Below are 26592 nucleotides of genomic sequence, written 5' to 3'. Positions count from 1 at the left end.
CTAGCAATTGTTGGAAATGTAGGCAAAAATCAGGCATGTACTACCACCTTTGGTGGGCTTGCCCTAAAGCAAAAAAATTCTGGTCGAAAATACATATGTGGTTAGAGAAAATGTTAAAAAAAACCATGTAGATTTTAAGCTGGAATTATTGCTTGTAGGTATAACCTCAGAAAACTATGATAAAGAAAGTGTATATTTAATACTACATGTACTAACAGCAGCAAGAATTACATTTGCACAGCATTGCAAATGAGAAGACATAATTAAGAAAATTCTGAACTGTGCAGAAATGGACAGGCTTACATTGAAAATGAAAGGGAAAGAAGACACAAAATACTTTCAAACATGGGATACTTTTTACAAATGGCTAGAAAAACGGAATAGAGAGTAGGAATGGAAGATGTATTAAGTTAAATATGTGGACCCAGACAACACGTTGTTTACTAAGCATGAGAGATTTGTAACTATAAAAATTAATAAAATATCTTACAAAAAAAAGTAAGTTTGCAAATTCTGGATTATGTTTTGATTTGGGAAAGATATTTAAAACAATTGGAATAATGTCTGCCTAATTTTCTTTTCTAGACTGAGATTGATGATGGTTAGTGAGAGTGATGTAGAGAAGGACATTTCAAAATTCATGTGGTTCAATTCATGTGAAAGATTAATTACTGCAGTAATCTTGATAGGTGGTCATCCAGATACTGCATAAATCTGTACAATGAAGAACAGTCAACCTCCCCACATGGAAAGTTGTATAGCTGACAATTAACATTCACCATTAGGAAAATCTTTTTGCTTGTAATTTAGGCCAGTGAATACATTTGGAATTCTAAGGATATGTGATGGGCCCATTCACAAAATGTTTGGATATGGCCTATCAAACACACACACACACACACACACCATTGCCAGCATGCAGAAGGGTGTCACATGTGCATACTCCTTTTCTGCCTGGGACAAATTTTATTTAGCCATGAAAATCCTATCCAGAGCTTTTGCTTTGGTGCAACCCTTAATTTGATGGTCCTCTGTCCTCTTCCAGCAGTCCAATGGTAGAGTCAATACCATTGAGAGAGAAAGAGGGAGGGAGGGAGAGAGGGGGGAGGAGGGGGGAGAAAGGAGACCACACAGTGACTATGATCTCTTTTTCATGGCCCTGTCCAGGTCCCATTCAAGCAGTTGAGAAAAGAACTTGGTGACTTCAATCTCCTTCCCTTTTTTCTTGAATTATTGAAAAAGAAAAACTGAAAAAGCCTCCATCCTATCCTATCTTAAATGTGTTGACAAACATTCCATCTAGATTCCTTTTCACATTTCTAGAGGGAATTGGCTAGCAGAGAGGGGAGAACTTGTCCAGACCTGTTGATAAACTCGTTTCATATTTAGACGCTGGCTTCCTCCGCCTCCCCCATCGGTATTAATTAACTACTGTATCGTTTTCCCCTGAATTTTAGATAGTCCTCCGCCTAGTCCAAGGGTTGACAAACATTTGAAGTTTTACTTCCTCTTCTTTCCCTCTAATATAGGTGAGAAAAATAGACGTGTCTGGACCTGTTGTGCTCCATCCAACCTATCGTCTTATTCTCCCTCTCTCTTCCCCCCTGAGGTGCGGGGGCGGCGGCTGAGGGAGTTGCTTAGCCGGCTTGGTGGGCGGACGTTTAGAGGGAACGCGGCGGCTTTTTCTACCGGCTGGCGAGGGTGAAGCTTTGGAAGGGAGGTCCCCAGGGGCTCGGTGACGTCATGCCGCGGGCGGGCCAATTGGAGGCGGCAAGGGGCGGGCTCGGAGATGAAAGGAGAAGGGGGCGAGACGGGAGGGGTGGGGGAGAAACGTCCCCTCGGTGGTTTTCCTCCTCTCTTGTGGGACCCGGCGTGGAGAAAAGAGGGCGCTCGGGGGGAGCTTGAGGGAGAAGGCGAGGAGCGGGCGCCGTGGCTTGGACGTGAGCGACGGAAGGGCCCGGGGAGGCGGCGGAGTTGCAGCCGCTGCAGGTGGCAGTGTAGACGTCGGAGCTTCCCTTTGCTTGATACGGGCTAAGGAGGCGGCGCTGTCTGAGCATGAAGCTGTCTGGCAGCGGCAACATCGGTAGCGGTCGCCGCCGCCGATCGCTCGAAACGCGGTAGTGGCCGGAGCCGTGGATGAGGCGGTGGCGGCGGCGCCTGGGCGTTCTCCTTGTCCTGACGCGGAAAGCCCCGCAGATCTTTTGATGATGACGATGAATTCTCTGGCCGAGAGCCTGCTGGGACCGCCGGACCCGTCTAAAGCGGCTTTTCTGGACTTCGGGCTGGCTCCCCCGCCTTCTCCTCACCAGCAACCCCAGTCCTCGCAGCCGCAGCAACATCCGACCACCTTGGCTCCCCCATATTCGCTCCAAGCCTTGCACCCGCTGCCGCCGCCGCCGCAGCAGCAGCAGCCCCCGCACGACGGCGGTGTCTTTCCTCCTTCCGCCGCCTCCTACGGCAGCAGACCCCTGGCGTATCCCCCTTACCCCGGGGCAGCCGGGGGCAGCCCTCACGCTTTCTACCATCACCACCATCACGGCACCTCCTACTCGCCTTACCAGCAGACCTCGAGCGCCTTGGGCCACGGGACGAGGCTGGAGGAGACGGGTAAGGGGGGGGTCTGGTTAGCTTGGGAGAAGGGGCGGGAAGCAAGCCCGGGGCGGCTAAACCCCTCATCCATTGGGGGGTTGATGCAATCTCCGTTATTTTACCTGGATGATAGGTTTTCGACATTCGTAAGATCACCCAGAAATAGCCCCTTCCTCAAGCCACCGAAAGGTTGGGCTACAACTCCCGTTGTCCGAGGCAAGAGGCCCGTGGTCTCAGTAGTGGCGAGAGTTATAGCGCAGCTCCCCCGAAAGGAAAAGGCTGAAGGAAAGTGGGCAGAAATGTGCTGTTTTCAAAGCCTTAGGAGGGAATGAAATAAATCAGTATTAATGTCCGTCACTAATAGATAATGTTGCCCCTTTCCTTCTCAGGTTTATTTTTGGGGTGTGTGGGGGGGGGGCGGGGGGAAAGAGTTGAGTTGACATGCAGATTACGAGTTAGAGAGAAAGATACGAATTACCTTTTTCTAAATTAGAAGTTAACCTGAGTTTATTAATTCGAAAATAAATCTATAGATTGCATTTACTCAGTATAAAATCTGCATTGCCCGCCATTTCGTTGTAGACGTACCTGAGTTGAAGCAAGCATTTCAATCACTGCACAATTATTTACAAGTACCGGTGAGGAGTCTATGGGATAGTAGTTTACTTATGTGGGATCTGTCTCTTCCCTGCAAGCTCTACTAGCAGGCTCTAACGTAATTTAAGCTAAGAGAAAAATAATAAAGAAACACAGTGCAACACTTCATTCAGAAACGCGACCTTTTAGAAAATGAAAGCAATTGCTTTTGCAATGAACTAAATTACAACCCATCGTGTTATGCCACCCTTAGATTGTATAATTAGAGGGACAGATCTTAACTTGAATAAGCTATCGTATGGATCCTGAAATAGTTTGCAAGTGATACAAAAACTTCTTTCAATGCATATTTACCTTCTTCCTCTCCCCCCCCACCAGTTTTTTCCCCAAAGAACCAGCATTAGTTGTCCTTCTCTGCTTTTCTCCCCCTCACCCCTCCCCAGGTGGAAATAGTCTGCTCCTCCTGAATTACTTGTTCCTCGGATCCATTTGATCAGCATCAAAACTTCACAGGGCCATGACCGAAGCAGTGGCACATAGATCTAAGGAGGAGAAAGGCAGTTCTCTTGGGGGCAAAACTGGCAGCTCTTGAGTAATGCATCTCAGATGCTCAAGCAGCCAGAGGAGGAAATCTCATTGGCATCTCTCCTTTAGAAACTGGGATATTGCTTTCCAGCACTGCTCATCAACCAATTCAACCAGAGAATACCAGGTTGGGAAAGGTTATTTACTAGGTAGAGTTTGGATTTTAATGCACAGTTGGGCATTGACAAAACAATGTGCAAGTTTTCAGAACTTTTAATGGAAGAACTGGTGCAAAAATGCAAGAAAGAAAACAGTAAAATTAGTAATGCTGAAAATAATCTTGATGGGAAGGATCAGACTGAGGAACAGAAATTGGCCTAGCCAGTTGGGGATAATAGGCATTGCAATCTCTCTGAATAGTATACCAAATGAGAAAGGAGCATGCCTGTAGTTCAGTGTTTTGCAACTCCCAGAATTCCCCAGGCAGCATGCTGCCACCAGTCAGCATGCAGGCTGGAGAGTTCTGGGAGCTGAAAAATCACACAAGGTTGAAAAATTCTGCTTCAGCAACATTTGGTTGCTGGATGCTATTCAGATGCGGCTGGATTTTCAACTGACTTACATGCCTGTGGTACTCTTTCAAGGTTGCATAAGAGACCATGGACACTTCTAATATATTTTGTTTTGAAGAGAGTAATCCAGACAAATTATGATCCAGGCAATTGAAATGTGATATGTCACTTATTTCTGACCATTTCTCCCTGCTGCATTTGTTTATACCCTTCCTGGAAACTTCCCTTTCCTCCCCAGCCCATCTAGACTGAACATGCCTCTGGGCACTGCTCTGTTGTGTTGCTGGTTTTCATTGCTATGTCAAACAACCAGGTACACTGAATTGCTCTATAAATAACTTACTACAAGAGGTAGAAATTGTTCAGGAAACCACCTGGAAAAATTCAATAGCAGCTCAAAGGTAGATGGTATGGGTCTGAAATCTTGGTTAATATGCAAAGTGTCTCTCCCCATCCCCTACAGCTTGACTATTTTCCATCCTCTTGATATAGTGCTTCTAGATGAACAGGAATTAAGCCCTATTTTTTCCTGGCTTAAGTCTTAACCCTAAATCTGGTCTCATCTCCAAGTTTTGGACTTCAACCTCTATAAGTTCCTGCATTCAGTAAAATGAACTGGATATGCCACATCTGCACCTGACAATTTACATTGTTTTACTCCCTCCACTTATGTTTACTTTTTAATTAGCTTTCTAGTCCAAAATCCCCTTCAAGGGAAAAATATACTTTCCATTTCCAGGATGTTCCTAGAAACATTTATCTATTTATCATTTTGGATTGGTGGTTACTACTCATTATCTTTTGGCACAGAAAATATACTGTTTTGTGTTTTTTTTTATTTTCTACCATCTTTGTTAAGAACTTTCTTGCTGGCCTATGTTCAAGGACACTTAGTCTAATGATATAGGAATTCTTTCTTGCCAATCTCTTCTTCCACCAAAGGATGGCATTTTAGTCAATGTTTACTGTATATATTTCTAAACATCTGAGAAACGTGAAGTCAGTAGAAACTTTTAATAGAAAACTGATTAACTTTTAAAAATGTATGTTTATACAAAAATATGAATATCATTCTTGTTATTTTATATCACAAATGAATTATTTTGAAAGTGTCCCTTGAAGCCATACAACATGGCTTCAAACTAAGATCTCAAGAAGCATTCTGTTTTTAAAAATGAAATTATCTTATGAACTGTGGATTTACGTAAACTGAGTTGTTCTGTTGTTTCTTTTGGAGCTAGCTGAGTGGTGTTTTTTTAATGATTTAAAAGAAACAACAGTACTTTTAAAAATCCTCCATGATTTTCAGATGTAAAAAACAAAGATTGTATTTTAAGTATTAATTTATGCTTTTATTGTGTTATTTATTTTTCTAACCTGACAGGGAAATGCTTTGGAGGAGAGAAAATAAGGACTCTTAACATTTACTGTATTTCATTTAATAAATCTTCCTGTAACCCTATAGAGTTTCTGACCATTCAAACCAATTCTCTCCCTCCCCCCTCCATTTCTGTAATAATGAATGTTTTAGAATGCACTAATAAAATATAAAAAAGGTTACTTTATCCAACTATAGTAACTATAACTATATTTAAAACTCGGAGCAGCGTTCCTTTCTAATTCTAAAGGTATTCTGACTTTAAGGTTAATTCATAACCCCGCCTAGGCTATCTGTCTCTCCCCACCACCACCCACCAGCATCTGTCCAAACTTCACAGAAACTTTTCCCAGAATTCCATGAGATTAGTTTGTCAAATTTAAGGGAAGCTCTTGTTAGCTTTCCTTGATAAAGGCTGCACACATGTGAAAATGGGCAGTTTTCAGAACTGTTCAGTAACCACCGCTGTCAAAAAGACAAAGGGAACTCATGGGCATTAGAGATTTAGAGCCCTGCCAAAATAAAAACAGGAGAGCTTTTAATTTAAGCGTGTTAAGAGAGATTTACTCGCAGTTCTGGCAATACTGGAAGCAAAATGCTTCCACAGTTGGTGAAAGGCTAAGAGACCCTCTTCATCTTTGGAAAAATAGCCTTGCCTAAACCCTTGCCCTCTTTCTGCAAAGACAGGAACCACTGGATTAGTAATGTCAGTTCGTGCTCCCTAATGAAGTTGGGTGTTTATTAAATGTCCCTTATTTACTTGTACTATATAATTTTTATTTTAATTGGTACCTGCCAAACAAACAAGTAAAAGAGAGAGCGCCTTGCTACTATTTGAAACCAAATGCAGCAGCCAGCGAAAGTGGTCCCTTGCTGCTCCTTTGATTGAGGAAGTAAAACTATTAAAGGCGAGACAGTCGATCCCACCGGCAGCTAATTAATTAGCAGCTATTAATCGCGATGAACCTGAAGACTGGGAAAGGGGGAGTCCAGGGCAAATATCCCAAACCAAGCAGCAAGGTTAACCGCGGTTGTGGTGGGTGCGCACTCATGGAAGGCTTGAACGATCTCTGTTTAGGGGGCGCGGAGTTTCAGGAACCGTATTAATTTTCACTCCGATCTGTGGATCCGACTAAGCAAGGCTCTTCGTTTTTAACTGCTGATGTTTTCCAGGTTTGTTCAGAAGAAGCACGCCGCGGAGGGTCTGTTCCCCCTTGCAATTTACTGCACCATCCAGCTGTTGCTGAGACAATGTATCAGCCACAGAAACTTTCTCCGACGAGGTTTAGTCTAGCGTCACTCGCCGCAGTGGTGGAGAGCCGATCTTCATGTTATATCGGCCGAGCAATATTACTAAAAAACGGGTTTAAATCCGTAGGAGTTATTCTTTTCAGGCCAGATTCATTTGCTAAACCATAGAGTGACCGTAGTTTATTGAACAAAACACGCCTGGCTGGGTTCGCACAATGCCTAACGAAACCCAAACGAACCTATTATGGTTCGATTCGAGTAGGCACGCAGCCCTAGCCTGCACTCCTAACTTGTTGCACTCCCAGCAAGTTAGTTCTACTGACTAAAAGGCCGTTCGCTTCTGGTTGAACGTGCTTTGCCTGAACTCAGGCGCAGTTTTTGCTTGACGTTTATCGGAAGATCAGAAGAGCCAGCAGGAAGTGACGATCCCCTTCCACTGTCCAGACATGGGTAACCTATCTGGCACACTCCTAATCTTTTGCCATTAAAAATCATTCTGGTTGAAGCTGATGGGTGTTTAAATCAAACACAGCTGGAAGGTACCAGATTGCCTATTGCCGCGGCTTTCTCTTTTTTAAGCCATAAATTATTTCTTCCTTTGTGAGAGTCTTCATAACTATTTTCCTACGGCTTTTCAAATGTCTTCTCAGGGCGCTTTACAAACATAGGTTGGATAGAGGCCAGGACGCCATAGTTGTCGATCTTAAACCAAGGAAGCCTGCAAGATTTGACGCTGCGGGAAAATCTAGCAACAACTTTAAGCGACCGAGACAATGGCCTCGTTCATACTATACGCTGAGTCTTCCTGAGAGTTGTTTGTTAAGTTGGTGGTGCATCTTTGAGGCAAATGAAGGGCGACGTCCAGTACCTGTTTACTCAGAAACAGGGCCCCAATTTATTTCACAGGGCTTTTTCCTCAGTGCGTGCAATCGTTCCAATCCTTAACGATTGAATTTCATCGGGGAACTCAACAAACCTGTTGGGATTGCGCTGTATCGCAGCCTTGTTCAGGTTTTTCGTTGGGTTTTTTTTTCTTTCCTTTTTGGAGAAGAGGCCCTATTAATCTGGAAGGGGTCTCGAATAAGTTTGCTAAAGGTAAAGGTAAAGGTTCCCCCGCACATGCGTGCTAGTCGTTTCCAACTCTAGGGTCCGGTGCTCATCTCCGTTTCAAAGCCAAAGACCCAGCGCTTGTCCGAGGACGTCTCCGTGGTCATGTGGCCAAAGGCGCACGGAACGCTTTTACCTTCCCACCGTAGTGGTCCCTATTTTTCTACCTGCATTTTTACATGCTTTTGAACTGCTAGGTTGGCAGAAGCTGGGACGAGTAACAGGCACTTACTCTGTTAAGGATTCTACCCACCAAACTGCCGACCTTCTGATCGACAAGCTCAGCGTCCTAACCCACTGAGCCACCGCGTCCCTATAAGTTTGCTAGACGGTCATAAATAATAGCAAGCAAGTGTGGTGGGGGTCGTCCCTCATTCATACAATTACTCCGAGACGGGGGGGGGGAAAGCATTAGAACTGAGAGAAATTATTGACTCGCTTGTGGCTGAATACCGAGCTACTGAAGGAAATAGAAGAGCCGCGCCCCATTCTCTCCCCTCCCCCCACCAACCAAATCCTTCCCGCAACAGGTGGACGCTGGGGTCCTTGGACTCGTCCTTGAAATACACTCACGGCCCGCTTGAGGGTCGCTTGAGGTGAAACGTGCAACTCAGGAGTAATGCTGGCCTGAAGATGTTTAAAATACCTTTTCCCCTCCCAAAGAAGCGGAAGTAACGGTGCCCGAATCATGAAAAGGACACGTTGTGAGTCACAGACAAAGAAAAAACTCACTTTGGTAAGGTTAAGCAGTCTAGTTTTGGAACTTGGACGGAATTTTCTTTTACGCCAAGCCAAAATTCAAGCAGATTTACGATGATGTCCACCGCCCTGCGTCAGACATTCGTTTCCCTGGCGCAGCTGCCTTGTTTCTGTTGTTATTCTTCTGCCTGATATAGTGGAAAAAATTTAACTCCCTATTAATTCTTACCCTTACCTTTGGTGAGTTTTAGCTCCAAGTTACTGCTAAATCTTCAATCTTCCCTAATTAAAAGCTGATTTAGAAACCAACCTTTCAGGTAGATCAGCGAATAAAAATTTAAGGTCTCTAGTTTTGATTTCCTTTAAGGGTTTCCAGATTTATTTAGCGAAGGTGCAAACCATCAGATTCACCTTATCTCTGCCAGACAAATTTTACTTTTCACCTATTTGTAAAGGGATGTATAATTTAAGGTGAGCTGGTAGAAGCTAAGTGACTGGCAATTTATTTAAATGCATATTAGTTTATTGTATCGACATTAGTTTTACAGTAATTAGCAGTTATTAAATGGAGATAATGGGGGCAAACGTGCCAGTTTTCACTTAAGTGTTCTTATAAATTTCACCTTCCCACGCATTCACAAGGTTTCTATTATCTGTCTCGGGCAGATTATTATTCTTGTCCTTATTATTACAAGAAGCCTGCTGACAGACAATAGAATTCCTTTCAAAAAACAATAACTAGGGGAAACCCCAAACCAAGCCCAAGAGGTTAAGAAACAGTTTATATAATGCAGTGAAAAAGCAGGCGGGTTTTGTGAGAGAAGACAGTATTATTAACCTAACAGACGGTTTACAAAATAGAGCGCAGGCATTCAAGTCTCCAAGTGTCCAATAATTCTTTTATTACACAAGATTATTTATAGACGAAAGAGGGGTGGTGTTTAAACCTTCTTTATTGTCCCCTGTGATTTTATACTCAGGTTGGGAGATGCCCTAGGAAAAGTTAGTGTCTAACCATTACATGGTTGATTAAGAATGGTTTTGTCCACGGATGGAGAACAGACAAAAACAACCAATTTGCATTGATATTTCCAGGCATTGGAGAACTCGGATTGGATCAGAGTTCCAATCCGAGTTCTCCAATCGAAGTGTGTGTGCGTGTGTGTGTGTGTTTGTTTGTGGAGGGGAGTAGCTGCAGAAAGAAACCCTTTTTGGAGGCCATCAAGTAGCATGAGGTCCTGGTGCATCATCGCAGACACAATTTTCACAATTTGCCTTTATACACACAACCCTGTTCTGTGTATATGAGAAAATGCTATACTGTATGAATAATTACAAAAACTGAATGTTTTTGTAACATTCAGAGAATAAATGCATAATTCAATAGGTTTCTCTCCCACTCTCTCCCCCCCCTCGTCTTTTAGCTTCTCACCCTTCTGGGGGCCTCTCAAGCTGGTGTAGTTTGGAGGGAAAAAAACACTCCATCCCGAAACACAAGCTTACTAGCCAACCCTAAATGCAATGGTGTAATTGCTAGACACAAACCTGCAGGTCAATACCTAAATTTTGAAAGGAGAGAAATTTGGGTCTAGCTAAGGGGAGTCCCGTTGAACTTGATAGGGCATGTCTCGTCCTGCTTGCAATTAAATCTCTGGGGTTTGCAGGTCCGGCGGATTTTCGACAGATCTCTCTCTTTCTTTCAGAGAACCAGTTTGAGGTGTGGCTCTCTCTTTTCTTTTCTTTTTTTATTATTACATTTTATCTTTTTAATTAGGGTAGCCAGGCGTCTCGGAGTTTGGTCTCGGGTTGATTTTTAAATTAAATTATTCCTTTAGGGTTTCGGATGTATCTTTTTAAACTCCGTTCTCCGCGGGCTGCGTGGAAGAGGTTGGCGCCTGTTCAGCTCACACCCCAGGTTGATTCGCCAAATTAACAGAACCCGGAGCTTTTTATTTTGCTTTTTAATTGATTCCCAGCCAGCTCGATTGTATCCTTCGAGTTTTAGGGCTTTTGTATCGCGACCTCGTGTGTCGTCAGTTTTATTCAACAATAATAAGCCCGCCCGACTAAATTCAGCAAACGTCAGCCAAGTTGCAAAGCCAGCGCTGGATTTCAGGGGGGAAATAAGGGGTGAGACTACCTATGAGTTAAGGCCGCCTTGCATAAGCATTATCGATTAATTCACTGAAAGTGGTGGTAGGTGCAGAAATAGGGCCGAACTTCAGGGGAAAGTGGTTTGGGGAAGAAATTGCGACTTAAGCCGTTCCGCTTCTTTAGTGTTTAGACAGATCAACGCCGCAGAACTGACTGGCGGACTCTTCCTTCACCATCTCCTCCAGCAGCGCTAGAACTACTGAAATCCACTTTTAATCATCGTTAGTTCGGTTTAAATCGATTCGATGCCAAATCATTTAATTCCTCACTTAATAAATAGATTCTTTTAATTTTTATTTTTATTTTTAAAGAGTAGTATTTTAAAGAGTAGATCTTTTGGGAATATCAAGCTGGCTGAAATCATTAAATGCTCACTTGACACGTATGTCGCCCTCACATTTTGAATATGATGATGATGACGATGACGACGACGATTAGGCAGAAAGACAAGGTAAATAAAAGGAAAAGAGAGGGTGAGCCCATTAAACTGACCAAACTCAAATCCAGTTATTGGGTTTGAGTCAATTGCAATTTAGCTGGCTTCCAGAATTTCCTCTACAACTGTTCTGCAGGGCAGATTAATAGCACCACCCAGCCATCGTTGAGATGCTATAAAAATATATAGGTTGATACTTATTGGCTGCAAATAAGCACTCCCGTACTTAATATTCCCCAGGAGATTCCCCTGTCAGCTTTCATCTCAGTTGTAATATTGACTTTCTCTTCTGTGTTCAGAGTGTAGTAGACGACATTTTATTTAAATACTATATAATCTGCCTTTGAAGGTAATCTCTTCCATGGAGGTAGACAATAACATTCAAAAGTATGTAATTACACTTTAAACAAACCTACAAAAACAATGTTTCCTTTGTATTCTTGTCCGTGTTGGGAAGAACGAAGAAAGGCTATATATAGATGGATTTCTGGTTTCTGCCCTGCTGGGTGTTTTTTTTTATCGCGTACATAATTTTTTCCTAGGATTGCAGCACTTAATGCAGTCTAAACACTTTTACTCAATTGATTTGTTTGGGGAAGGGTTTGTCTCCCAAGTAAGTATGCACATAACAGCAGCCACCTGAAGTAGATGTGCCTACTCAGAAGTAAGATCATCAGATCTCTGTAGCCATTCCTCCCTCCCTCCCTCTCCCCTCAACATTGAAAGGCATCTTAAAAGTGACATGGGCTTCTCTCTCTCTCTCTCCCCACCATGTCTTTATCTCCCCCTTCTTTTTCTTAAGTGAAAAGTTAATTTTGTTTCTGCCCATGTCCTAATCATCTCCAGTAATGTCTCCTGCTTTAAACATGAATCATTCGCTTTAACTGCAACATGAATCAACTTTGTAGTACTGGAGCATATTCTTATGACACCCACCAAGTCTCCCATTCTACATCCTTTTGGAAATTACTTTTGGGTAAAGCTTGCAGAAAGTCAGCTTAGGATAACTCTGAATTCTGGTCCTAAACTCCACAGTGCTGGGTCCTTATTGGGATTTAGCAAATAATCAGTATGCCATTCTATAGATTACATAGCTTTTATTCTCTTAGCAATGGCTCTGACCTTCGTAGGTGTAGAAGTTGTCCTTTCAGTGTTACTAAACCTTCAGCTGCTGAAAGCTACAGTCCACCCCTTAAACGTGAGGATGCCTTTCTGCTTGGTCTTTATGAAAAGCAGAGGTTTACAACCTAAGGCCCAGGGCCAATGAGGCCCCCATAAGCCTCCAAGGGCAATTCCATCATTATGTGACTGAATTAAAATAAATAAATATGAAACTAGAAAATATATGGGAATCTTATTTTCATTATAATGTCAGTGTCAATTTTGATTGCTCTTCCCATTATTTTTCAGAACACAGCTTCAGGCATAACTTTTTCTAGGAGTTGTGCATGCAACACCAAGTCCATCCCTGGGTAGTTCTGGTTTACAGAGTCTAGTATATTAAGTCATAATGTCAAGCTCCAAGGAAAATCACCATAGTGATCATGATTGAGGATAAAGGTTCTGTTTTTTGTACCGCATCTGGAGGTCATCAGGTTGGGGAAGCCTAGAAAATGAGCCAATTAAAGTGATTAAGATAAAAATCCAAACAAGATTAGGAAATTAGGCGCACACTAGCTTTGTAGGAATGTTAGCTGGCAAGCTTAGATTGTATGAATCTGGTCCAATGTAAGATGTCTGAGTCAATTTGATTGCTAAATTTGAATAAGCTGTATTATTAATACTATTGGCTGTATTTGCTACCTTTCTATTGAGTGAGATAAGAATCGTGTTTATAGTACTTAGCATAATAAATCTTATAATTTTATGTTAGTGATAGTTTTATCCAATTACCCTAGGGATGAAGAGCTCACTTCCCATCAGGTGTAATTGTTGAATTGCAATTTCCAACATTTTTACTGTTGATCATCCTAGATATGCTGCTATGAAATATAATTCAGCAATATCTGGGCCATGGACTCTTCAACAACCCGGGTAAGGAAAGATAGTCATATAGATGGGATGACAGCATTCACTTCTCCCTTGAACTCTAGTTCACCATCATATTTGTGGCAATGGCTGTCCTATGGGTTTAGCTTGTAGTTCAATGTGTTAGGCAAGAGTGTTGATTAGGTAAATGATGCTACAAGAATCCAGCCAGTGTTTTGGTTCATTCACAGTTCAATGAGTTGGACAATGCCAAAAAAGTCAGTTTCATAAACTGTGGTTCAATTAACTGCAGCTTAGTAAGCAAAACTAGTTTTATTTTGATGGTGTTAAAATACAGTAAATGTGTAGCTCTCCTGTGGGTTTGTAACCATTGTTTTATCAGGAATTGTACTCTTTGCTGATTTTCATCTTATGCATGGTTGTTGTTTTTTTTTAAAAAAATTGCATATTATTTGTTCTATGCATTTCACAGACTTAGATTTATGCTCATCTGGATGTAAGATATATTTAAATATTTTAATTTTAAGGAAGGATGCCTGGGTTTGCAGAATTTTTTTTGCAGTTTTTCTGAAAAACTGAAGCATCATCAAGATTTTCAGTCAAATAAAAAGTTGCTGGGAAAGAAAGGGGAAAAAAAACAATCCACTGCTTTAATACATGGGATGCAATTTTAAAGGAAAGCACATGCTAATATTATTTATAAATTTATATTTATAAATGTAGTTTATTTTCTTTCTTAAGTGCTGTAGTAAAGCAAATTCTCTGACAGCCTGAATAGTTTTTTTAGTTCTGCCTTCCACCTTTCTTTCAGGACAGAAGCTTAAGAAGAGGTATCTTTAAATGCCACCTTCCATTCCTCCACAATCATATCTCTGTGAGATAGGGTGGCCCAAAATTATTCAGTTGGTCCTCTATGGCAGGGAATACATTGTTTACATCTCCGTGATCACAGACCCAACCTTTTCCAATCTGGAGTGCTCCAAATTCATTAGATTTCTTTGGGCCTGAGTTTCTCAATGTTGCAACTTTAAGATATGTGGACTTCAACTCCCAGACTTCCCCAGATGATGGTGCTTAGGGGATCATGGTCATTCAGATCCACTGCTGCCCCCAGAATGGGGACAGTCATGTTAAAGGATGAATTACATTCCAGGTGAGGCTTTGTGTCTATGCACATAACCACTTATCCAGGCCTGCTTGATTTCTCCAGCAACAGAAGAATTTACCAGGACTGAAAATGATTTGTAGGGCTGTGATCTCACCAATGCACTTTTTTATTTCAGCAATGGGGCAGCACCAGTCCCAGGAGTGAGCTATGTTTTGCTATTGAAGTATACTTTTGGTCTGGAGTAAATAGTTTGCAAAGGATACATGGTGGTCAGGGTTGAAATAATGAATTTGCTTGGATTAAATTCCTTGTTTTGATTTCTTTCACTTGCATTTTCTTTGTTATTTTAAGCCACCTTGAAAGTCCATATTAAACTGAAAGATAGCAAAAAAAGAAGAAGAATTAAGAAAAAAGTTACACTTTAAGGATCATGCTTTCTTTTTTTTTTGTAAACCAAGGCAATGCAAAAAGCCTTTAAAAAACCGAGAAGCAAACTTTCAGAATTTTTTTTTAAAAAGTGTTATCTGTAAGGAAGTAGTACCTTGTGATTCCCTCCTACTGCCTTAATATTTTTTTTTCACCTTGTCAAAACTTTGTGTCCTCTCCTCTATTGTGGCTTTTCCAGTAGCACATGGATGTGGTTTACCCAGGCATCTAGGGAGTATCCTTCCTTAAGCGGAAGAGTTTGACTTGCTCTTTGCACATGAGCGGAGTTTCTTAATTAAAATCTGCACTGGTGAGAATTAAAGGCAGCCCTGTAGAGGGATCTCTGCTTCTTCCCCTGACACAGTTTCAAACCTGAGATGAGGGAAAACAAGGTCTCTGATTGGGCCACAACTGTTCTCTGAAACTGTTTGCATTTTGTCGCCTTGCTTTCTTCTGCTCAATTATTTTCTCCTGGGGGAAAAGGCAGGTTTTTAAAAACACAGAGGATAATGAGGAATTCTTGCCATAATGCCGTAAGCTTGGAATGCTCATCAAATGTAATAGGCTGGAAAGAACTGAGTGCACAGGCTAGATTCTTTGCACATTGTTGTTTTTAGCAAATTATAGCAGTAAACCAAAATGCACAGGAAAAAATGCCATTGATCAAACACACCTTTTAACTTTAAATTTTATTTATTTTTATTTTTTAAATTCCATTTATATCCCGCCCTTCTCCGAAGACTCAGGGCGGCTTACAAGCTTAGCAGTAGCCTTCATTCTATGTATATGCCTGCTTATTAGGGCTTTCACACCCCCCCCAAGCGGCATTATTACAAAGTCAGCTTAATTGCCCCCAACAATCTGGGTCCTCATTTTACCTACCTCGGAAGGATGGAAGGCTGAGTCAACCTTGAGCCTGGTGGGATGCGAACCTGCACTAATTGCAGGCAGCTGGTGTTACTTAAGGAGGCATTAGCCCACTGCTCCACCAAATTTTGACCTTGCATCTTTCATTCCATGCCCCTCTCTCCAGCAGCTATTTCCTTCCTTTTTAATCCAGAAAATTTGAATCTTTGAGGTTGAAATATAAAGTGATGTCAGGTTGATTTCCCCCCCCCCATAGGCTTAGCTCTTTTTAAGACAAGATAACCTTTTTGTAATAGATTGAATTTAACTGTGCCACATCAAATGACCTTAATAAACATTTTCTATGTGAGTTCATCCATATTGTTTGCAGCCTGGTTTGCAACCACATCAAATGACCTTAATAAACATTTTCTATGTGAGTTCATCCATATTGTTTGCAGCCTGGTTGACAGCTACTTCAGTATCATGTTCTTGTTATTTAAACTACAACTCCTCCTTGCTTATGTTATCTCAATCAATGAAAAATGACCTGGCCAATTTGATGATGCCATTGTGAAAGAATATTGTTAATTAGCCAATCAGATTATAATATCACAAAGCCACCTCATGATGATGGCACTCCTGCTTCCCTTCATTCTTAATGGCTATGCTTTTTCATTGTATGTTTGCATAGGCCAGTCAACTAAAGCAGTGGCCCCTGACCTTTTGGGAACCAGGACTGGTTCCATGGAGACATGCTTTTCCATCAACCACAGAGGCCATCATTTTGCATGCTGCCTGCATCCTGTGGATGGGGCTTCGCTTGTTTGTGTGGCCTTTTTCTGTCATGTGACAGACTGGGTACCGGTCCACAGATGAGGGGTTGGGGACCCCTGAACCAAAGTGTTTTCAGGCTGTCAAACACTTTTCTGAAAAATGTGTTTGTTGGATCAGAATGTCAGTAAACTAAGTACACACACAGCTTAATTGCCAAATTTCTTTCCTCTGATCACAAGTATTTCTGAGGCATTTGTTTATTTATTCTGTTGAATAATCTTTGATTATATTCATTATTTGTGGTGGAAATCTAGTGGAGCTCAAATTTCCTCCCCAAATTCCCATGTTAGCCATTTCTTCAGGGTACACCCTTACCTTGATTTAAATAGAAATCCAGTGATTAAAAGTTCCTTTCTAATTTAATTGTTTAGATAGTGATTCAAGAAACATCCTTGAATGGCATGACAATAGTTCATGGTGGTGCATTCTGGGAAGAATTATATTTTTCCCAAGAGAGAACATCCACATTTGGGGGATTCTGGATCCACATTTGTCACTGACTTCCAGTGTTTCCCCCCCCCCCCACACACACACTCCTAAATGGGTAGAAATACCTGGGAGTCAGATTGATCTATGCCCAGGTCTAAATTATTGTATTACAGTGTAGATGCAGCTGCCCTTAAAGAAGACTTGTAAACTCCAGCTGATGCAAAAGGCTATCAGTCAGGGCTTAAATATGTAGCGAGACAATGCTATATCCTTGGACTAAGCTTATTTTTCCAGATCTTCATTTGATTCAATAATTTTTTTCAGAGTTCTTTAATGATAAAAAGCAATTATCATTCAGAATTTGGGAGCAGACTTGTTTTCTGGATGACTGTGTATCATGGGTTCCTGTCAGTGTGTTCTTGTTGGGATCTATAATTCCCATTATTTAATTGTGGCAAGATCAAACAGTGATTTATTAAAGGAGTCCATAAAGATAAATAATATCCATTCTTAGTAAAGGAAGCAATTCATTTGTAAGCACATCCACATCTAAATTGTTTCTCAGTTTTGTTTTTTCACTGGAACTATCAGTTGCTGAGAACTGTCAAGTTTGTGGAATTCATTACTCTAGAGCAGGGGTAGGCAACCTTGGCTCTTTTATGACTCATGGACTTCAACTCCCAGAATTCCTGAACCAGCCAACCTGGCTCAGGAATTCTGGGAGTTGAAGTCCACGAGTCATAAAAGAGCCAAGGTTGCCTACCCCTGCTCTAGAGGTACATATACCACAGGGTCTTAAATTTTGCCTTTATATAGATTTAATTTTCAGACTGGTCAATTAGGTACAAGGACCTCTGAGCATTCACAGAGTACATTTCCACTCAACTTATCCACCGTTTATCATATCCTTTCTGAGTGGTGAGTATTCTGGTCAGATATGATATTCTTGGTACCTTTCAATTTAGAATTAGAATTTGTTTTATGTCTACAAATTGATAGATGGGCATATATGCAGAGTGCATTCTGGATACCAAATTATATTGTAATAATAAGTTGCCAAACAACATTTGTGGTTATTATCTGAGAAATCTGACATAGGCAATTGCATCATGTTTCACTGAAATTTATTGCTTTGTTGTTATTGAAAAGTGGCAAAGAAGTTGCAAAGTCAGAAATCCAAGGAATTCATTATTATCTTTATAATCTTGCTTCTGGGAGGCAAAGCAGTGTACATGGCACTTTTCTCTCCAACTTTATCCTCACAACAATATCCTCACAACAACATCAGGAGGAGGATTAAACTGAAGGATTAAAAAAAGGCCCAAGGGTGCTTCATAGTGGAGTGGAGGTAAAACTGGGGGTCGTTTTGTCCATCAATTCTGCCAGTAGCCCCATGTTGAAATACCTATTAGGAAAAAATGCAAATAAATATTGACACATGTATGATCTCAGGTCTGCTTAAAACCAAACAGTTCAGCAACCATTGATGTTGGCTTCAGCTACATATTGAATCTTACTTTTCTCTTTAATTCTGTTTCTTTCAAAAGAACTGGAGAAATCAACCATCATAGAGAATGGAGAAATCCGCATCAATGGAAAAGGGAAGAAAATCCGGAAACCACGCACCATTTATTCTAGCCTTCAGCTCCAGGCCCTTAACCAGCGCTTCCAACAAACCCAATATCTGGCATTACCCGAACGGGCAGAATTAGCAGCACAGCTGGGATTGACCCAAACACAGGTGAGATGCTCTATTGATTTATACTCTCCACTTGTTACCCATCAGTCCCTGTTTTCTGAGAGCATATATTATGAGGATAATGTTCACAACATGCCTGTAAAATTAGTTAGAATGTAGATGGTGACTTGCTTAAATCTAGCTCTTTCCATCTAGTAGATGAAACAAAGTTGCCAACTGTTTTTCAAACCTGGCAACTTTAAGATGTGTGGACTTCAAGTCCTAGAATTCCCCAGTCAGTCATGCTGGCAAATTTTATGCTGGCTGCAGAATTTTAGGAGTTAAAGTTCACATATTTTAAAGTTGAGAAACACCGATCTAGAATGACAGCCACTGGGAGGAATATTTGATATTGAAAAATCAATGGATAGGAAAGAGACTAAAATTTGTTTTATCCTTTATTGGCTTTTGAAGGGTGCAGTCTGGATTGCTGCTCCAGACATAAAAAAATGAAACAACCATTGGAATAGGTGGGCAAAAAAGGACTATAAATCAAGGATGGAGAACCTGATTTATTGTGTTCTAACTGAACTTTAGCTCCCAATAGCCCATGTCCCTGTTGGCCCTGCTACTAGGCCTTCTGAGAATTGTATTTTTCTCCATCTGCTTGCATGCTAACTTTCAAGGGTAATTGACCTGAAAAGGGATGATAGCTAATGTTTTTCACATTCAAATCAAAATATTATTATAGCTGCTGTTGCAACCTTGGTTTCCCCACTTCAAAGCCAAGTACAAATGCTAATATTGTGCTGAGGAGTATTCTAGAGCCCCCCATATTCTTCTTACTGAGCTGTAGCTCAGTATTAATTAACATTAATTAACCTGATGTTGCAGAAGGACTCTTGTAGATAAATTTCAGAAATTCTGGCTTTCCCAGGTTATCTTATATTTTCTTCAGAGTTCTTTTCTCCTCCCCAACTATTTCCTGCCTTCACAATTGCCCTGGGAGATACATTAAGATAGCCCCAAATCAATCAATAACCTTCTTAGCTGATCAAGATTTTAAATCTTTGACCCCTCCCTGATGACTTAATTGTTGCACCATGGATTTTAAACTATGATATTTGGGGGGGGGAATTGCTTTCTTGGAACAGTATAAACACAAATTAAGTAACGAAATAATAAATAACACATGGAACAGTCTGTTTGCATCAAATTTAAACACTGCAATAGTTTATCATTTTGGCTGGTAACATTGCTTAGGTCCGTGGTGGCGAACCTATGGCATGCGTGACACAGGTGGCACACAGAGCCCTCTCTGTGGACATGCGCGCTATCGCCCCAGTCCTAAGCCTTCAGCTGGGTTTTATAAAACCTTTTCCCTTTAGGCCTCCACTGCCGTGTGCAAAATAAAAAAAAAGGTTTAATCAATCAATTTCAACTTCTCTTTGGGAAAAAAGATCTCGCAAATTTGGAATTGATTGATTGAACTTTTTAGTCCCACCCAATCTGCCATTACCACCGCAGCACACCCACCCAATTGCCCACAACCACCCAATGGGTCACACTCACCCAATGGGTAACACCCACCCAATTGCCCACACCTACCCAATGTGCCCTGCCCATCCAGCACATGATGATACATAAGTGGGTTTTGGGTTGCAGTTTGGGCACTTGGTCTCTAAAAGGTTCGCCATCACTGGCTTAGGTATTGGATTTGCAATCAGCAAATTTTGGGAAACTCAGATGTACACCCCCTGAAAAAAACCACACATCACCTTAGGAAAACAGGTTTAAATGTAGGGGAAGGAAATCTCCAATCAGCTGGATGAGAACTAAAACTGAGCATGGTGGTTATAGAATATGGACTGATAGATAAAAGAAAGGAATATGGGCATTACAGGAGACGTTAGGTACCAAACACAGATGGAAATGAATTTCATATAGACATCAACATTTCATAGCAGATTCTATGGGTACAATATAGTAAGTTGATAATAACTGCAGCATTTGGCATGTTAGAATCACTTCCCAGGGGACACTGCATTCTGTCTTAATAAAATAGGACATAAGTAAGGATGGACAGATGAGTTGTGAGAACAGGGGAGGTTGTCATTGAAGGTATGGTTTGGAAAGACCTGGAAGTCTTCCAAGACTTAGTGCTGTCAAAAGTCCCTCACACACAACTGCCTCTTTTACAGATGGCTAAGCCACTTAAAGAGATAATTTGAGACAGATGAATGGCACAGATGAAATCTTAGCCACAGGCATTTAAAAATGTATTTGGACAAGGAAGAAATTCAAGTAAAATGATGGAATCTAGGTGCTTTTGGAAGGCAGGATGGCAGAATTCTAAAGCTATGAATTGTTATAAATAAATGTTCTTTTTCCAGATAGAGCATTTACAAATCTACTATTGATATATCAAAAAGTGGATGCTTGGTCTTCTTCTACTTATTTGTCCCTTGGAATGCAGAAACCAAACAGAATATTGCCAGCCAATCATCTTTTCCCAAGAGACTCCTCAGGTTATGAGTGTTCTCGAAGAAATCGTCTTAGCTTCTGGATGGGTGTGTGATAGTTATTTCACAATGAAGTACTAGTTTATAGAAATGGTACTACACAAGGCCAGGCAGACACTTCCATGTGAAGCAATGTTAAGCACCTACAGAAATAGATTCTTCTGCTGCATATGATTTGCAAAAGTTTACATTTTTATCCATCATAAATAGTTGCATGGGCGTTAAGATTATTCCTCATTTGTTCCTAAATGGAACACAAGCATGGTGTCATAATCATTTTTTTCCATATTCCCATGCCTTCATCTCATTGCCAGTGCATATGTGAGTGAGGCTTAAACTACAGTTATACTCACATTAAAGAAATATTCCCCCCCCCACACACAAACCTCAACATTGTTCAAGGTCAGCCTCAGGTAATGTAAAATCTGTTAGACTTTGTTACTAAATTGAACTTGAAACAAAACTAGATGGGGATCAACAGAGGGGACAGCAAATCTCACTTCACTATACTTTAGAGCTAACACAATGATGTTTATAGCCTGCTATATTTTTTATTTTTTTATTTATTTATTTTAATTCCATTTATATCCCGCTCTTCTCCGAAGACTCAGGGTGGCTTACAAGCTTAGCAGTAGCCTTCATTCTATGTATATGCCTGCTTATTAGGGCTTTCACACACCCCAAGCGGCATTATTACAAAGTCAGCTTAATTGCCCCCAACAATCTGGGTCCTCATTTTACCTACCTCGGAAGGATGGAAGGCTGAGTCAACCTTGAGCCTGGTGGGATGCGAACCTGCAATAATTGCAGGCAGTAGTCTAAAACTTGCACTTGCATGAAATTTCTCTTGGGAGTATATGCTGCATTTTGGACCACAAACAAGGGGTGCTTCTCTATTCCTAGAACCCTTTTCTCTAAATAAGCAAGTATTTCTGTATCTCATTGACGCATTATGAGTAGTGCTTATTTTTTAATCTAGTTTTTATTTAGTTGAGTATTTTTCAAACTTGACAGCTTTTAAGATGTGTGGACTTCAACTCCTAGAATTCCCCAAATAACATGCTGGGAGTTAAAAGTCCACGTCTTAATATTCTGTGATTAATTAAAGTTTAATTGTTTAATTATGTATAATTATATATAAAATTGCTTTTTAAACTTTACTAATTATTTTAAGGATATTTTTCTGCATGAAAGGCTTAAAGTAATGTTTCTAGTAGATTAAGTGTCATTTCTAGGTGCACCACTGTTAAACAACCTTCTACTATTCTTCGAATCTTCACTGAAATCAAACTATCAATTTGAATAGCGTTTATATGGGGATCCAGCTCTTGGATGCAGTGTTTCTCAACTGTTTCTCTGAAGCTGGCTGGAGAATTTTGGGAACTGAAGTCCACACATATTAAAATTGCTGAGATTGAGAAACACTGACCAATTATAAAAATGTGTATTCTGACCCATATAGTACATTTGCCTACTATTAAAAGGTTCCTCAACCTTTTGGTTAAAATGCAGGTTAAGTGTGGTTCAAGGCAAATAAGTTATCTCTTCTGCTTTTAAGGGTCTGTGTGAGTAATGATTACTTAATAACACTAACAGTGATTTTATATATATATATAAGAAATTGTGGCTTGTCAGCTCAGTAAAAGTGGCTTGTTCTATAAAAGTCCTGGATAAACTATTTTTTTTCCAGTTGGGAGCTGGAGGTGGTTTCAGGGAGGTTTCTCTTCTTCTGGGCTCAATGCATATCTTCTTTGTCAGGAAAATTTCCTTCTGGGCATACAGGCTTTGCTGGTTTCTGAAGCAGTACAAAAGCTTTCAAAACCTGTTTTCTGGGGATGAAAATGGGATGAGTTCATACTGTAAGCAGCAAATCCTTGTTTAGACTACCTTCTCTGGAGTGTGAATGAAGGAAATCTATATCACAGCAAACATATTTTTGATGATGTTAAGACTTTCTTCTATTGCTGAAGTTTGCAGGGTTGTTGCTTGGATAGTTCAAACAGGATTTGCTCACATATATATTTGATGTATTCTTATTGTGTTTCTTACTCATTATTTTATTCTATTATTTTACTTTTGTTTACAGGCCTTTTCATTTTTCTTCCTATTTATTATTGTAAGCTACTTAGAGTGGCCTAACAGCAAGATAGGTGGCAGATAAATTTAATAACTAAATATGGAGGAAAGCTAAAAGAGGCCAATGAATGTTGTTTGAACATGCTCAGTAGCCACAGATCAGTTTTGCTGGGGGGGGGGGGAGAAAACTATGAGGAGGATTGAAGTATCAGAATTCTGATTGGCTGCATTAGGATCTGCAACATTATGCTTTAGCCCCATTGGTTCTAACTAAAAGCACATCTAAATATTCTGCAAAACTATTAGTATAGGTCACTGTTTCTTCCAACTTGGTCACTGTAAATCATATGGGCTTCAACTCCCAGAATTCTCCAATCAGAATTCTGGTTGGGGAATTCTGGGAATTGAAGTTCACACATCTTAATATGGCCAAGTCTGAAAACAGCATTGTAGATGAAACATACCAAGGATTCTTATGCTAATGATAGGCTGGACCTTGGTTTAGCCACACAGCACTTATTGATGTGCTGTGATAGTAGAAAAAGCTCATGGCCTTTTAATACCAGCCTTTCACATCACTTGGAATTGCTCAGGTAGATTTAGCTAGAAATGCTGAGACTTGAACCTAGGACATTCTGTTTGCAAAGTAAGTGTATTTACCACTGTCTCTGGCTGAATAACAAGCAGAGCTTTATTACTAGACTTAAAAAAACACACTTGAAAGGGTTAAAGCTAATCCATCAGATCACAATTTAACACATTTTAAGAATATTCCCTTTCTTGTAATTCTAGCTTCTCACCCCACCTCCACCCTTCAGCAGTGGTTTTGTTTAGATGACAGCCTTTCGTTTTTGCTGGTTCACAGGTGAAGCAAGCAGGATCATACAGGGAACAGAAACATTAAAAAAAAGAAATAGATGCCAAAGATAAAATTCCAGAGATGGAAATGCAGGGTAAGCTGAAGGAAGAAAGCAAGAGAAACACAGCGGGTCCAAAAATGATAAAGATTGACATCACATTCCTTTTCCTAAAAACTTACTCCTTGCTTTTGACCCCTTCTCCAAAATGCTTAACTTCCAGAAGGTCCAGCCTAAAAAATGTTTTTCTTTTTCCAGAAAGCTGCAAGCTTGCTATTTTGATCCTAAACTCATCTTCTGTATTTTCTTTTTTTTCCATTTTAAGTTCTTATCTGATGCAAGGTACGGCACTCAAGCCAAATCTGCAAACTAATCAGAAAAAGTAGCTTCCCCGTACCGACAAGTGCCGCGGGGGGAGAGTGGGTGGGGTCTCTTGCTTCAGACGTCTGTAGTTTTCCTCTTCCTTAACATGCCCTGAAGACCAGACTTTACACTTTGCCCTCCTTCGATCTTTCCACAAATGCCTTTGTGCAATCGGCTTTAGGGGTGGGGGAAGACGGGGAGGGGGAGGAGCCCTGCTTAAAAGAACCGGCTAGGGTTAGTCTACAACAAGGAGCCTGAAAAAGGTTGCCTGAGAAACGTTTTACAGCCCTGCTGCTCGGTGATCTTTGCAAAAGTCCCGGGGAAATGGGGCGTTCCCGTTTTCCATTTTACAGAGGAGGGAATTAAGGCAGAAGGAGAGAGACAAGAACACTACTCTAAGGTAGCAGACCCAACAATCAACCTTTTGCCACGAGGGGGATTCATATTTGTATGTATGTGTGTGTGTGTGTGTGCATGTGAGTACAAACGTATCATCTTTCAATCTGAGCATCCAAGGATGGTAAAGTAAAGGTAAAGGTTCCCCCACACATGCGTGCTAGTCGTTTCCAACTCTAGGGGCCAGTGCTCATCTCCGTTTCAAAGCCGAAGAGCCAGCGCTTGTCCGAGGACGTCTCCGTGGTCATGTGGCCGGCATGACTAGACGTCAAAGGCACACGGAACACTGTTACCTTCCCAGCGTAGCGGTCCCTATTTTTCTATTTGCATTTTTACGTGCTTTCGAACTGCTAGGTTGGCAGAGGCTGGGATGAGTAACAGGCGCTCACTCTGCTACGCGGCACTCTGCTGATCTTCTGATCGACAAGCTCAGCATCCTAACCCACTGAGCCACCGCGTCCCTCATCCAAGGATGGTAGCAAACAGTAAAATGCAGAGTACAAAAATAATTCAGAGGCAGAAATGAAAACCAGTGCAAACCTTAATTATCAGTTACAAGTCAGGAAAAAATACATGTTTGGGGCACATTTCCAAAGGAAAGTGGGGTGGGTGACCAATGCAAATCCTATGGGACTGTGCTACATACTTTGGGAATGACACAGGAGAAGGCCTTCTACTTTGTGCCACATGGGTACATCTTCAGGGTAGAGATTGTCAAAAGGGGCACGTCCACAGTTTGTAATGCTCAAGCAGGTTTGCGGCAAAAGAAATGGGCCTTCAGACAATGTGGATTTAAATTTAAGCAATTTATTGCCTTTTTCAAAATAGGCACTATGTGACTCCAGTGTTTTGTACCGTTATATATGAAAGCCATCACTTTGGGGAAAGGCTAGAACTGTATATCCAAAGGCCTGTACTATACAGTATGCAATGCTGTTCCAATCTGTGAGCTGATTTCCTTTCTACTTTGCATTTTGGCAACAGATATACTTAACAGATTCATGTCAGATTTAGCAATGGGCATCATTTTTACATAGATGTCTGCCTAGGACTAGGTTCATGGCTTACCTGAAATTTAGGTGAAAAGATGAAAGTACTGTGACTGCTAACTTTTCTTAGATACAGAATTAATGGAATCAAAATCATTCTTCAGAAACATTAAAAAAACTATCTCTTGAATTTAAAGAGTATGAAATTTTCTTTCTTTCAGCATTTCCAACTTATCCAACAACAATATCATTTGTTATTTTCAAGTACCACAGTATTCAAAAATTTTAAGGATCTTGGAACAAGGGTCATCTTGCAAAACCAATGAGAAAAAAAATCATTTAGAATTCTTCAATCTAAAATAGCTATGAGTAGAAACAATAGGTAGGGAGAAAATAAAAGCCATTAAAAGTAGAACAATGTAGATGCAAAAAGTTCTGGATTAAACTCCTCCCAGTTTTATTGTAGCTGTTCATGCGTTCTCTGCTTGCACCCATTTTCTCTTAAACCAGGTCAAGATTTGGTTCCAGAATAAACGTTCCAAATTCAAAAAGATTATGAAGCAGGGCTCCAGCATCCAAGAAGATAATTTACATAGCTCTTCATCTTTGTCCCCATGTTCACCCAACATACCTCCACTTTGGGACATCCCCATGGCATGCAAAGGACCTCCTCTGCCTTCTAACACCTACATCAACAGCTTTGGACCTTGGTACCAACAGCCACAACACCAAGATGCCATGGGAAGGCCTCCAGTGATATGACAAAAA

General features: G+C 40.8%; 1 protein-coding gene across 1 annotated transcript; it reads left to right on the top strand.

Moving 5' to 3' along the window:
• Positions 1–2204: 2204 nt before the first annotated feature.
• Positions 2205–26590, top strand: DLX4 (distal-less homeobox 4; the record flags this gene model as incomplete). Its single annotated transcript, XM_081344612.1, has 3 exons — positions 2205–2607; positions 18491–18684; positions 26335–26590. 3 exons carry the CDS (start codon positions 2205–2207, stop codon positions 26584–26586), a joined length of 849 nt encoding a protein of 282 aa, XP_081200738.1. The 3' UTR covers positions 26587–26590.
• Positions 26591–26592: the final 2 nt, after the last annotated feature.

This window comes from Vipera berus (assembly GCF_964194415.1).
Source record: "Vipera berus genome assembly, chromosome: Z".
NCBI classification, from domain to species: Eukaryota; Metazoa; Chordata; class Lepidosauria; order Squamata; family Viperidae; genus Vipera; species Vipera berus.
This window is presented reverse-complemented; position numbering and strand designations above follow the sequence as displayed.